The sequence below is a fragment of the Notamacropus eugenii genome, chromosome 7, assembly GCF_028372415.1.
Source record: "Notamacropus eugenii isolate mMacEug1 chromosome 7, mMacEug1.pri_v2, whole genome shotgun sequence".
Taxonomy (NCBI): Eukaryota; Metazoa; Chordata; class Mammalia; order Diprotodontia; family Macropodidae; genus Notamacropus; species Notamacropus eugenii.
The window spans coordinates 128,934,145-128,949,303 of NC_092878.1; the positions used below are offsets into that span (position 1 = coordinate 128,934,145).

Here is a 15,159-nt window from a genome sequence, read left to right on the forward strand (position 1 = left end):
CCTTCCCTGTGGGACGAGACTCATTCTTTGCCCAAGGGCACCTTGGTCTCTCCCATTTGTATTTCATTTTCTCGTATAGCCGATAGTTTCTTTCCAAGCTCACAGATATGTACCTTACCATGTTTTTCTTCTAGCAGCCACCTGTTCCACATGACCTAAACCAATGTACTTTTGCTCTTCCTGTTGACCTAATTTGCACTGGACTCAGTTATCGCCCGCCCCAGGCCTTTGTTATTATTCTTAGAGATGTTTTAGTCATGCTCTTTTCTTTTTAAACATTACTCTCAGTTCTTACTGCTCTCCCCTCCCACCCCCAGTAGAGCCTTTCCTTCAAACAAATCAGGGTCACCATTTAAAACAAACACATTGTCATGACTCTAGTTGTCTAATAAATATTTACTTTTTTTTTTGTTATAACCTTAACATTTTCAACAAACCCAAGTATTTCGGCATACGTAACAGTGGGAGAAAAGGCCATTCCAAAAGAACGAGATTAGTGAGGGTGAGAGGGAGTGATGGTAGGCGCTTGTTATCTCATTAATTGGTTTTTATATGGTTAGTGAAATTATAAATTAGAAATTTGTATGCAGTAAACAAAATATTTAACACAATTCTGAAATAGGTCCCTAAAATTTGCCTTTTAAGAAATTAGCTAAAAGAAAATCTGCAGCATGGAGCCCTGTGATGTTGGTGTGTTGGACTGTATTTCAAAACCTCAGTAACTAAAGAAAGCATTCCTCATAAAACCTGAATTATAAAAGTAACAAAACAAATATACCATTAAACGTTTCTCCTATGAGACTCTTTGTGGCAAATGAACTTATGTATGTAACCATTTCAAGCGCTATAATTATAATTAACATGTACAGCTTTTTTTTTTTATTGAGGGAGTTGGCAGTCTGATAAAGAAATACAAGAAAAAGTCCCTTTTTAGGTCTCTTATTCTCATGCTTATTTTAAGAGAAAAATGTAGATTATGTAAACTTAATAGCAAATGTGTGGAGATAAATGTTTCTAGAACATAACTACAGCTTATCTACCAGTAGTGAGAGGGTTGCCTCGGATATGACTACTTATCCCTTCTCATTGGATGTTTGGTTAATTTTTAGGAAGGGACGTTGCAGGAGGAAAGGCTTTGGGGGAAATAATGGGTGGCATGGGGACAGCTAAGTGGCACAGTGGATAGAGCACTGGCTCTGGAAGTAGGAAGACTAATCTTCCTGAGTTCAAATATGGTCTCAGGCATTAACTAGCTCTGTGATCCTGGACAAGTCACTTAACCTTCTTTGCCTCACTTTCCACATCTGTAAAATGAGCTGGCAAAGGAAATGGCAAACCACTCCAGTATCTTTGACCAGAAAACTGGGGTCACAAAGAGTTGGAAATGAATGAAACATGAACAATAAACGACAACATAGACCTTTTTAAGCTTTGCAGAACTTTATGTAGATTCTTATTCAAGTATTGTAACAATTCTGAGCAATAGATCTTTAGCTTCTCTCTCCCCCCCTCCCTTTCCCCTTTACAGATGAGGAAAGAAAGACAATTTAAGGGCCCTGCCCATTAGTCACACATCTAGTAACTGTAACAGACGGGGTTTGTTGTTTTTTATTTCAAGTTCAGTATTCTAACCACCTCACTGTGCTGTATCCCCTAAAGGACACATTTCTGTATTTTAGTTCGGTTTCATTTTAATTTTACTTCCATATTCTCACCCTTCCACTTCCCTCTTCCCTTCTTTGAGAAAGCAAGAAAACCAGAACTCATTACAAGCATGTATAGTTAAGCAAAACCAATTCCCACATTAGCCATGTCAAAATTGGACTTAATCTGCACTTTTGAGTCCATCTGGAGGTGGAGAAAGTGTTTCATCCTGAGTCCTCTGGAACTGTGGTTGGTCGTTGCGTTGTTCACAATTCTTAAACCTTTTAGAGTTGTTTGTCTTTTACAGTAGTGTTGTAATTGTACCCATTCTTTTCCCAGTTCTGCTCATTTCTCCGCATCAGTTCATGAAGGTGTTAGAAGAAGCATTTCTGCAGTCTGTATAGGTAGCCAGAATTAGAGTAGCTGACTTCTACACCAACTCTAAAAATCAAGATTCCCTTTTATAATATCCTTCAGCCTAATTTTGGAGACTAATATAGTTCAGTTGGAGTCTTCAGTCTTCACTTACATTGTAAAGTATCAGAGAGTCTTCACACCCTCTTCACTTCCAGGATCCTATCTCTGTCACTATTGATCTATTTACAAAAAAAAGGAAGCATCAAGTTCATAAAATTATATAGAATTATAAAAGTTAAAAGGAACTTTGGAGTGATTAGTAATAATCCTCTCCAAACCATCAGTTGTGCCATGTTGCCAACAAATACTTATCCAACCTCCAGTTATATGTTAAATCTTTAATTTTATGTAATCAGTATTGTCAATTTTATATTCTGTAATTCTCTTTCTTGCTTGATCATGAAATCTTTCCCATCCATAGATCCAAAAGGTAACTTTTCCCTGCTCCTCCAGTTTGTATGTGACATGACCTTATATATCAAGGTCACATATACATTTGAAACTTATTTCAGCATATAGAGTAAGATGTTGGTCAAAACTTAATTTCTGCTAGACTGCTGTCTGGTTTTTCCAAGGTTTTGTCAGATAGTGAGCCCTTGCTCAGGGGTCTTTGGGTTTGTCGCATACTAGACTGCTAAGTTATTTTACTTCTAAGTTGTGTACATAATTTGTTGCATTAATTAACTTCTTTGCTTTTTAACCAGTACCCAGTTGTTTTGATGATTACCATTTTGTAATATAGTTCAAGGTCTGGTACTGTTGGAGCCCTTTCTTTTCCTTTTTTTCTCCCTTTATTTTTCTCTTGAAATTTGATCATTTTGTTCCTTCTGGAGGAATTTTCATTTTTATTTTTTCTACCTCTATAAAGTAATCTTTTGTTAGTTTGACTGGTATGATGATACTAAATAAGTCAATTAATTTAGATAGCATTATAATTTTTATTAAATTGGTTTGACCCACCCATGAGCAATTACTATTTCTATAGTGACTGTGTCTGCAATTATTAATTCCAGTAATGGGAAATTAACTCTCTTCCCTTGAGGTATCCTTTTCTGCTTTGGGTGACTGATTGTTAGCAAGGTTTTCCTGATATTGAGTACAAATATGTTTCACTGTAGCCTCCACTATGGACAAGCCACATAAATCTTATCCTTCTTTCATATGACGAAGAGTCAAGTACTTAAAGACTGACCCTAAGTCTTCTCTCAAACTAAACACTCCTGGTTTCTTTAGCTGATTGAATTCAACAAATATTTGTTGAGTAGAAATTGTCACGTTTTTTAGGCCGTTGTTTCTAGCCCCTTCAGCATCCTGGTCACCCTCTTCTGGTTGTTCTGCGGTATTTACACATTTCTTCTAAAATAGGCTGCTCTGAGTTGAATGTTGCCCAAGAAGAACTCTAACTTCCTTTGCTCAGGACATGCGACTCATCATACTACATACTAGGATTTCCTGCCGTTTTTGACTTCTATGATACACCTTGATGACTCCTTGTGCTTGCCTGTCCACTTGGTCATGTTCATGTAATCTATGTAATTCTATGTCTTCTTGTCTTGTGCTGCTGTACCTGATTTTTGTTTATTTAAAATAGGGGACTTTTCATTTATCTGTCTTAAATTTCATCTTACTGGCACCACTTAGCTTCTTTGGGATGCACACAAGAATATATCACATAACCTCCCATGGTTAGTTTAGTTTCTTCAAGTTCATTATCATTGTATCATAGTTTTCCTCACCTTCCTCACCCCTCACGCTTTCGTCTGTTAAAGGAGGGGAATTAATTAAGAGAATGAGCACCTGAAGCCCCAGGTTTCAGTTCTCACTAGTGTGTCCAGTTTCCATACCTCTGGAGCCTGTTAGCCATATTTGAAGCAGAGCCCTTTGGTGATCTCAGTTATTTGTAGAGAGGTCTCTGTTTTAAACACTTCTTGTCTGAATTTTACCCAGAGAGTATCTTTCTCCTTATAATATTGTTACTATAGTGATAGCAATTGTCCTTTGAATTGTTTCAACACATTTTTTTTTTCCCCAACAGAATCAGTATGTATGGGGTATTATGCCTGTAATGAGTTTACCAATGTTTACAGATATCCACTGACACTCATGGGTATGAGCCACTTACCATCATCCCATTGCTCCTTCACCCAGAACAGTGCCCTTCAGTGTGAGGGATTGGGCGTGTTATCCTATGTTTCTGAGCTACAGAAAGATTTGCTGCTCTGCCCCCCAGACCCTCCTTCTTGGGCTTGATCAGGTGTGGATTTCTTGCATAAATTGGATTAATTTCATTCTTTTTGTGAATGGTTGGATTAGTTTGGCTTAATTTTTTTCTTTTTGTGGCTTCAATCTTAGCACAGTGCCTGGCACATAGTAGGTGCTTAATAAATTGATTGAACATGTGTAAAGCCAGTCATGGCAGCAAACCTGAAGACTGTTGCTGTGAATGATTTTAAGGATCTAATTGCATAACATAATGAACTCTCTATTCATCAATAAACTAAACATTGTTCAATAAAGTAAAGCATAACATTCATAGCAGCATCCTTAAGCCAAATATATCATCTGATTCATATATATATCTCTCATAACAGTATGTCATGTGGTACATATCATTGCATCCCCAAAGTCAGGGGTTCCCAGGTCCTCACCTTCCCTAGCATGGCACAGCCTTAAGGCTTAGCAGAAAATACCGCACCATTCACCCCTAGGTCACGACTATAAGAACAATTTCCTTAATCAGTACACAGTGTCCAAGTAAATTCCTCTCTCATCTTAACTCAGGGCTGACTTCCAAACCTATAGATAGAGAGATATAGATATTTGCATATCTATATCTTTATTTATATATATGCCTTTGTACTAAGTTGTTTGCCAAGCCTGGAACGCTATCTCTGCTTCCCTCTGCCTCTTAGAATCCTTAGGTTCCTTAAAGGCCAGGCTCTAGCATCACCCTCAATGTGAGACCTTTCTTATACCATCCAGATGTTATCTCCCCCCAAGTTATTTGGTCTCCATGTTGTATCTTAGTTCTTGCATTTTGTTTCCCTTGGCAAGACTGTAAACTTTGCATCCCTAATGGCTGCCACATAGATGACGAATTTATTATATGTAAATGCTTAATAAGTGATAAGTACCTTGTAGGACCTTGCAGGGCAATAGTGTTTGAATCAAACGAGATATTTTCTTTAAAGCACTCTGTAGGTTGTAAAGTGTTATATACATGTCAGCAATTATTTTTGTAATTATTTCCCTAATGGTATATGAGAATTTGCATTTTTTGATTTAACTTTTTTCAATTAACAAAAATCTTTTTTCTTTCTTTCATATTTTCTTTTCACCCCTCCCCCAAATTGGGTGACAAAAAGAGAGACAAGTGAAACCCTAATAACAAATATATCTAGTCAGGCAAACATATATATGCAATATATATGTGTGTATATGTTTCCTGACTATGCATATATATGCATATACACACATGTGTGTATGTATGTGTGTGTGTGTGTGTGTATATCTCAAAACAAATGAAACCCTAATAACAAATATGCATAGTCAGGTAATACGTATGTGTATTGCCTGACTGCATATATATACACCCATATATACATATATATACACACACACACACACACACACATATATATATGGCAATAATTTACTTTCATAATTCCTATAAAATTAACATCATTCCATGGTGCGTCTTCCACAGGCACTCAATTCAGTGCTTTCGTTGCTTCAGCCGTCTTATCTCAGGGTTTCTTACCTGAGTGGATAAATAGCAGTGCATACCTTTGTCTCTTCTCTTAAATCAGGTGATGCAGGCCCAGTGCGTAAAGACGGAAACAGAGTTCTACCGACGAAGTCAGAGCGAAATAGTATATGGTGAGGGCCACACCATGGGGGCCCTTTATTGGCAGCTGAATGACATCTGGCAGGCCCCATCCTGGGCTTCACTAGGTGAGTCTCTTAGTTGATACTGTTATAAGAATCTTGTGGCTATATGAGTATGATAAAATGATACATAAGAAGAGGTGGAGACTCCCAAAGAGGGAGAGGGACTGAGAAAACAAAGTACCCAAGAGGGAGAAAATTGACCTCATCAGAAATATGCCAAGATGAGACACTTCTGCAGAAGAAGGACACAAAGCCCTCAAGGAAACTCATCAGGGAACTGTCCATCTCCTGTGTCAGTCTGGTCCTTCCATCCTCAGCACCCAGCGCAGTTCCTGGCCCATAGCATAGCATAGCTGTCATTCAGCCTTGACAAGAGTCATGTCAACAGAAGGACAAGGGGAATCAATTTCAGTTTGAACATTTGCTTATCTCATAATTGTTGGTGGGGATTTTATTTTAGAAGACTCTGAGGGAAGAGAGATAACCCTTCAAGCCTTCCTGTGTTTCAGAGCATTGAGTTTGGTGGAGTGGTCATTTCAAGCAAGAATTCTCGAGCCTTCATGCTTGCCTCACCTCTATTTCCTAAGGTCACCTTTGCCCTATTATCTTCCTTAAGACAAAGGGAAACTAGTGCCTGCATTCCAAGCAGGATAGATCATGGATCTTGAAGAGGAAGGAACTTCAGAGAACATCTGGTCCAACTTGTTCCTTTTACAGATAAAATCTAGCTCTAAGGAGTTTACATGACTTGCTCAGAGTCACCCTATTAGACTAATTTCTAGAATTACCAGAATCACTTCCCAGGCAAGGTCACCTTTGAATATTTTCACTGGTGGAGAATCTTTATCTTTTGAGGAGGAATTTGAATTTTGGGAAAAACTAAAGGTTATTCGCGGAATCATATGCTATTAAACCAGGAACGAGCCTTAAGCATCACCTAGTCCAATTTCTTCATTTTATACGTAAGAAAAGAAAGAGATTTGGCTGAAATACACAGCTTAGTTAGGGATGAAGTTAGACTGGAAACCTGGTCTCTTGAATTCCAATGCAGTGTTCTTTCTGCTATTTCATTTAGAATCATTGATGATAATTTTGGGGGGTGGGGGTCCTCGAAATTATTAGATGTAATTATGCATCTCAAGTGATTCTCTTGAGCATGAACAGGACATCAGGGCTGGCCTTTTCTAGCTCTTCCTTTATGACTCAGGAGGGCAAGGCCTCATCTGTCTGAATTCTGCAATGGACATGGCAGGTATTGGGTGTAGCAGTGACTGCCACACCCAAGCGAGATGGGGTGCAGCCAGGGAGCATTTAGGATGGAGCCTATGAAGCACATGGTGGGAAAAGATCCTTTGCTCTTTCTCTCCCTCTCTTCTTTCTAAAGATTTTCCCCCTTAAAATTCTCTCTCAGAAACATAACCACATTATTTCCCATTCTTCTGGGAAATACTATCTGGAGAGATTCCTTATAATACTAAATTCTAATATTAATAGGCATGTTAGGAGCTGCTAGATAGAACTTTAAAGTCGGGAGTCAGAAAGATCTGAATTTAAAATTGACCCCAGACATTGACTAGCTGTGTGACCCTGAGCAAGTCACTTAACCTCTTTCCTCAGTTTCCTCACTTGTAAAACAAGGATCACAACAGGATCTACCTCCCAGGGTTATTGTGAGAATAAACTGATATAAATCTCTTTGCAAATCTTAAAGCACTATAGAAATGCTATGGTCATCATCACCATCGTCATCCAAACGAAAGTTCTTTGTGAAGTCCAAGTGATACGTTCATTTTGTATCAAGGGGAATCTTGCTTAATTATTTCCCATGAAAATGGAGGCCATCAGCTTTCCTCAGTGTCATTTCCCATTCTCTTCTGCTTTGTTTTAGTCTTGGAGGAAGATGTGGTCTCCCTCCTTCCCCAGGCCAGCTGCTCTACTTTTACTGTAGACCTCGTCTTCTGTGACCTCCCCCTGAAGCTTTGCCCCTTTGCTTCTTTTTGTAGAAGTCTTGTCTCTGTTTATCACCTCTATTGCTTCTCACTGACATGTCCATGTCTCTCCCATCCTTTCAAAAAACCTCAGAAGCCTTCCCTTGGTCCTGCTGTTCTCCCAAGTGACAGCGTTTGTCTCTTCCCTTTTACCATCAGACTTCTAGAAAAAGGTTGGCTTCCTTTCCTCAGATGCCGTTCCTCAACTACTTGAGATCTGGGCTTCCAGTGAATGAATGAAGAAACACTCATTAAACCAATTGAAACATAATTTTTTCACTTTATTTTTTTTCCCCAACATGGCTAATATGGAAATATGCTTTTCATGTAAAAACATGTATCATTACTATCACATTTCTTGCCTTCTCAATAGGCAGGGGCAAGAGTGTAAGAGAAGGAGAGGTTTTGGAAAGTTTAAGAAAACAATCTTCCTTATGGTCTTTCTTGTGCCCAGCACGGTGCTAAGCCCTGAGGAAACAAAAGGAAAAGCAGAGACAGTCCCTGCTCTCAAGGAGCTTGTATTCTAACAGGGTGAGATGATGACACGCTTAGGGGGGTGGAAACCAGTTTATTGAAATCGCTCTCTCCCAGTTTACTAAGCCTCTCTTGCCTGCTAAATTTGATCCTCTTTTCAACCTCTTGGCACTTGATCACCAGCTCATTTTAGAAACACCCCCCCCCCCCAGTTTTCATGACACTGCTGTCCCTCTGTTCTCCTCCCTGCCTAATCTTCTCCATCTCTTTTGCTGAGTTTTCATCCGTGTCACAATCCCTAAGTCAAGGCTCTATACCGGGCCCTCCTGTATCTCTCTTGGTGTCTCTGAACAGCTTCTACAAATCCACTTAGCATCTTCATGCAGGTGGCTCCCAGATCTGCCTACCCAGCCCTCATTAGCCTCTGAGCTAAAATTCTACCTTTCCTGCTGCCTCCTGGATGTTTTTACCTGGATGTACCAGAGGCACCTCAGATTTACTGTCCAAAATGGTGCTCATTAAATTCCCTCCAACCCCCCCCCCCCCCTTCTTAACGTCCCCATTTTTGTCAGCCTCTCAGTAATCCTCCACAACTACTCCTTCCTCATCTGCCATGCCTGGGCAGTTGCCAAGTCTTGATGCTGTCTTCACAACATTTCTTACATCTGCCTTCTCCTCACATGGCTCCCACCTGAATTCAGGCCCTCATCACCTGGGTGGCTGCAGCAGTCTCTGCGTTTGTCTCCTTGCCTCCAGCTTCTCTCCACTTTGTCCTCTACATAGCTGACAGATCGATATCTGGCTGTGTCATTCTTCAGATCCAAAAGCCTCAATGGATCTTTAAATAAAAACCCCTCCTCCCCTCCCCTGGCCCTGGAATATCATAGTCATCTCTTTTTAAGACTTATAAATAGAGAATTAATTGAAATTAAAGTTTTCTACAATAAAACAATAACAGCTATAATTTTTAAAATGATTAGAAAGCACGTTTATACAAAATACTTTCGTCAGAATAGTTTTAAATTTTGGTAGCCTATATACCATGAAAACTTCTTATGGTTATACCTCTTAAAACGTCAATATCAAGAAAAGTATAATTCAGATTTATCTGTGAGAGGACAGCAGGTCCCCCGCCCCACTCCTTGCTTTGCAAAAAAAGTGTGGGGACTGGTGAGGGGGGCGGATAATTAAATACAGATGTGAATTATCTAACAGGTCCCAACGGTATTCAACCACCAGCTTTCTCTGAATCAATTTAAACATGAGTAAATGAAGAAAAGTAACAGATAAAAGACTTTAAGTGGCAAGCCTATTAATGTGGATCATGCTGCTAAATGCCCGCACTCTTCTTATTTTACTCCATTAGGGTGAGAACTTGAAGAGTGCTTTACAAGCAGATTTACTTTAATTGGTTTTACGGTCCCTTAAAATCTCACACTGTAGCACGAGACTGTATATATTAGCATTGATTATATTGTAGTATTTACTTGTCTCTGTATTTGACAATTTATAAGACTTCATAGGCTCCTGGAAACATCCCGACCCCTCCTGGTGGCAGACTTGACCTTCCTCTAAGGCAGATTGGTGAGAATAATGAACGGCCGTGCGTGAGTCTGTGGCCTTCCACATCCAGCCAGTTAGGAAACTTACCAGAACTTAGGTTTTCTACATTGGTACTGCAGGCCAGAAAAGAGCATGGAAAGGAGGATGCTGCTGCCAGTTTACTGCTTTAAAAGGTTCCTTTATTATTCATCATCTTTAGAACTAGTTAGGCTTAAATGCTTAGCTGTACCAACCCTGTTCCAGCCTTGTGGAAGTTCTTTTTGGTCATCTGTTTTGTCTCCTGGCTTCCATTCCTGGGTTTTTAAAAGCTGGCTTTTTAAAAAATCGTTTACATCAGGGCAGAGCTGTAATAGGGATTGCTGCTAAAACAATATTGTTTATCGATGTCATAAAATTAACAGTTTGATGGGTCTGCATGAACTGGTCTTTATTGTCTTTGACAAATTCAAACTCTGTGTGTGTGTGCGCCTGTGTGTGCGCCTCTGTGTGTGTGTGTGTGTGTGTGTGTGCCTGTGTATGCATGTTTAACATTTTCAAGATTAAGTCCAACTTTCTGCAGTAGCTTTGCAGTTGACTATTTAGTACTGTTGAAAAAAAAGTGTCCCCAGAGCTGTGGAGGCCCGTCTTTGACTTCAGTCATGTATGATTGCTCGCTAATGTTCCTATATCCTTTTATTATCTTAATAAAGGAGTAGTTTTTTTAAAATTATGTATATGATTGAAGTTGTTTATGGATCTGTTTCTCTCCAAGAAACTTGTATTTAGGCTGGGGGAATCACCATTTTCACCAGTCCTAGATTGAAACAAAAGCTTTAATTATTTGAAACATTTATCTTTTTCATTCACAGAACACATACTTCCAGCTCCATCTTTTGATCCTCACTGGCAGTGAGGTCTTCCTCACTCTAGAAGTTGTGGGTTGGGAAAGAGGAGGACGAGGAGAGAGGAGTGGTGGTGACAGGGGACATGCTGTATGGCTTGATCCCCCACTTCACCTCAGTCACTTCACTTTCTTGCCTCCCAATATCCCATCCTTCCCTACTGTGCAGCCTCTCCCCTCTCTATTCTAACCTTCAGTAGCTGCTAAAATGATTTTTCATAAAGCTTAGATCTGACCAATGTTTCCCTATTACCTCTAAGATCAAATAGAAACTCCTCTCTTTGGCATTTAAATCTCTTCACAGCTTGGCCTCTTCTTATCTTTGAGGTCTTTTCCCACGTTACCTCTCTCCACATATACTGTACTCCCACCATATTGGTGTCCCCAGTGTTCTCAGCACACAGTGCCTTAAAAGTCCCATCTCTGTGCTCTTGTAGTGACTTTTCCATACCTGAATGAATTTTTTTCCCTTCAGCCCCTGGTTTCCTTTATGACCCAATTCACACCTTTCCTTTTCCCAACTTTCTTTGAGACTCTCCCCTTCATTATTTCTTAAAGCACAGTATTCTATTATACTTAAATACCATAATTTTTTTAGCCATTCTCCAATGGATGGGCAACCCCTTATTTTCCAATTCTTTACCCCCACAAAAAGAGATGATATATATTATTTGTGTACACATAGGTCCTTTTCCTCATTCTTTGAGCTCTTTGAGGTATATGCCTAGTGGTGTATTGCTGGGTCAAAGGGTACACAGCTTAGTCAGTTTTGGGGCATAGCTCGAATTGGCCATGTCTGCTCACAGCCACTGCAACAGTGCATTAATGTATCTGTTTTTCCCCAATTTTTCTGCATTTGTCATTTTCCTTTTTGGCCAGGCTCTAACCACCAGACTCCCCAGACTACCTTCATTTTGTATGTATTTACATTTCTGTCTGTTTGTATTGCCTCTCACTTGCTTCCTGAAGGCAAAGACTGACTTTTGTCTTTGTATCCTCAGTCCTCTGCACAGGGTCTTGCACATAGTAGGAGCACAAATAGATCCTTGTTGAATTGTGTTGAGTGGGAATCAGGAAAGACTCATGTGAAGGAGGAGGCAATGAAGAGAGAATTGGTACACTTGGATCTGTGATAGCAGAAACCCCTATTCTTCTGGAGTCTCTACTTTAGGACATGGGAAATGTTATCATTGGCCTGAAACCTGAAGGCATCTGTTCTCACTGCTCTTGAATTTCTTTGTGTCCCTGACACTTAGCACAGTGTCTGGCATACAGTAAATGCTTAATAAATGCTTGTTAATTGTCTACTCTATATCTCCATGTTGGGCAGGGAGTGAGGGAAATCACTGGTCCCAGGGGGAAATATATTCTTGGAATTCTGAATCTTCCTACAAACATACGCTTGTCTGTAATGCTTTCTACTGAGAGGGAGGGTCATTGAAAACTTTGTTACCCCTTGTGCAGCCTTCCATCTCTGGGCCTCAGTTTCCTTATCTGTAAAGTGAGAGTCAGACTACATGATCTCCATGGTCCCTTCCAGATATAAGTCCCATGATCCTATTGGTACACAACTGTACTTCTGGTATCAAGTGGGTTACATATTAGCCTGGGAATCTAATCAACACATGTACCATGATTGCCATTAGAAATTGTATTATAGGTTCCAAACATGATTTACAAACAATCTTTGGTTAAGTGGAACATTGACTCCCAATCTGGTAGCTTGTAAGGAATCTAGTGAAAACCTAAAAAATAAATCTTTCTTTGCTTTGAGCTTCTCATTTGTATCCTGTCTCACATGTGTTTGAGCAGATCCCCTAGAGCTTGTTGCAGCCCCTTTCTTCTTACTCCTTTTCCTTTTTCCATTTCAGAGTATGGAGGCAAATGGAAAATGCTTCATTATTTTGCTCAGCATTTCTTCTCCCCGCTGTTGCCCGTTGGCTTTGAAGATGATGACGTGTTTTTTATCTATGGTGTCTCAGACCTCCACTTGGACTACAAGATGGCACTTACTGTAAGTTCCTTGTCTTCATGGCTAGAGAGAGGCAGAAGACAGAAGGGAACAAGAATGTCTATCCTCTTGGCTTAGGACCTTGTCCTTTTTATGTTCTACCAAAAGATTTTCAGAGGCTTCTGTCAATATTATTTTGGTTCGGCCAGAGAGTGAAGAAGGAAATGGCAGACCACACCATTATCTTTGCCAAAAAAATCCTAAATGGGGTCACAAAGAGTCAGAAACAATTCAACAACCACAAAAATGGCCAGAGAGTCTCTATAAAATGCCTCTTTGAGTATCTGTGCCTCCTGCACTGATGGGATAGCAGAAATTGGGCTTTGAATTTTTCTTTCTTTTATTTTTTTTCTTCTAAAGCTTAATATGAGAAAAAAAAATCTAGATGGGAAGGAATCCACACCTACAATTTGGGTGAAATCTAATAGGCACAAATGTTAAAAATCTTACACTTGGATCCAAAAAATCAAATTCATATGCATGAGATTAAGAGGGGGTGTGGTTAAATGGCCATTTATCTGAAAAAAGATCTGAGGCTCTTAATGGTCTCAGTATGAGTCAGTGTGATATGGCAGCCAGAAAGTGAATCTAGTTATAAGCCGCAATAAGAATAGTGTCGTGTCTGCAAGACAGCCAGTTATTTTCCATGTTTTACAGGTGAGGAAACTGAGGCAAACAGCTGTCAATGACTTAACCAGTGTCACACAGCTAGTAACATTATAAAAATGAACTCTTTTGAAAGACTTGTGAACTCTTATCATTGCAGTGATCAACTAAAATTCCAGAGGATCACTGGTGAAGGATGCGCCCCACTTTCTGCCAGACTGAAAATGCCCTTATATTGTCTTTATATATTGACACCCTTTTATTGACCCTAGGTTGGTTCACAGCTTTTCACAAACCTACCCTGACTTTGAGGAAACCAAAAGAAAACTGCAAAATTCTTCACTGGAAAAAAAGATCCCCAACATAAAGGAAACGTCACATCTTTGAGGGAGTCTATCTCAGGGCCATTATTGAAGACCAGATTGTTTTGGGATGTGGGGAAGTGAAGGGAATTGACAGACCTCTGTGTTTGGAGAAGTCAAGTCAATGCTAATGGCAGACAGGGAAGGAGAAATACAAATTATTGATTTCCAGGGTACAGAAGCTAGCAGTGTCAGTTTTCATTCCATTGGATATATATGTAGTGTTCACGTACATGCTCTCAAAAACTAGGAGAGGAGGAAATCCCCACCCATTTCAACCTCGATTCTGAGACATGCTCTGACATCTGTCCCATCCTTAAAAAGCAATAAAGCTTTGTTTGCTAGCAGCATAGCTTTTAAAAAAAAGAAAACAGAATTCTGCATTTTTATAAAACTTACTTTAAAAAATATTTCAAACTGAATAGTCATGAGAAGCCCACATTATCAAAAATTCACATGGCATCTCCAGCACCGCCAGCTTTCCATGCCTTTTCTGTTTTGGCATCTGTTTTCAGCAGGGTGTTTTATGTCCTTTCCTGAAGTCAGCTTTTCCTTTTCCCCATTGGGTTATTTAGTTGGGTCCTGGCTCTGGAGGGACGTGTTTAGCAGATAGCCATGCTGATCTCTGCTGTTCATTGTTTAACTTGGCCTTATCCCCCTTACAATCTCCCTCAGCCCTTCTCCTGGGTATGGTAATAATGATTGTGACATGGAGGGCAGGAGACTTGGCAGCCCCAGAGTCTGGGCATGGGATGTGGTAACTGGTCCAAGGGTTGCTCCCACCTTTTCTTTCCCCCCCCATTTCTATTATAACTATGGTTCCTTTTCCCCATGACATGGTTGGAATATTTCAAAAGGATTTGTTTTCCCAGGAAAATAAATAGAAAGAGAAATGAATGAGTGTTAAAATTAAGCCCAGGTTTCTTTAGGATAGAGCCTACCCGCAGACTAGCTTGATCAGCAGAGCTCTGGGAGCACTTTGCCCTGGTTCTTTCTCCTCTCTGGAATGGAAGAGGGGGTGCTAGATCTTTGAGCCCACAGTAGTTTGGGGAGGGTGGCATTTCTCCCAGGTCTGTTTTGGTTGTTTTTTTAAACCTTGTTTTTGGTTATCAACTCCCAGGTCAGCACTGTTGACTTTGAACTATGTTTTGCTTTCTTTCGGGAGGAGGAAGCGACTTCCCTATCTGGCCCTAAAGATTCCTTCCTCCTTAATCTCAGGCCTTCTTCCATTGACCTTACAGATATACTTCTTTACTCTTCTGTGACTATATTTATGTGACTTTATGTCTCCAAAACTTCTACAGGTCTGACTTTTTTGCTGGT

At 39.9% G+C, this 15,159-nt stretch overlaps 1 protein-coding gene across 1 annotated transcript in view; it reads left to right on the forward strand.

Annotated features, from left to right (window-relative positions):
• MANBA (mannosidase beta) overlaps positions 1-15,159 on the forward strand; it is a 106,201-nt gene that overhangs the window by 83,100 nt on the left and 7,942 nt on the right. Inside the window, exons 14-15 of the mRNA XM_072624368.1 lie at positions 5,871-6,015; positions 12,729-12,871. Coding sequence (XP_072480469.1) covers positions 5,871-6,015; positions 12,729-12,871 — 288 coding nt within the window. The remainder of the gene's footprint in view (positions 1-5,870; positions 6,016-12,728; positions 12,872-15,159) is intronic.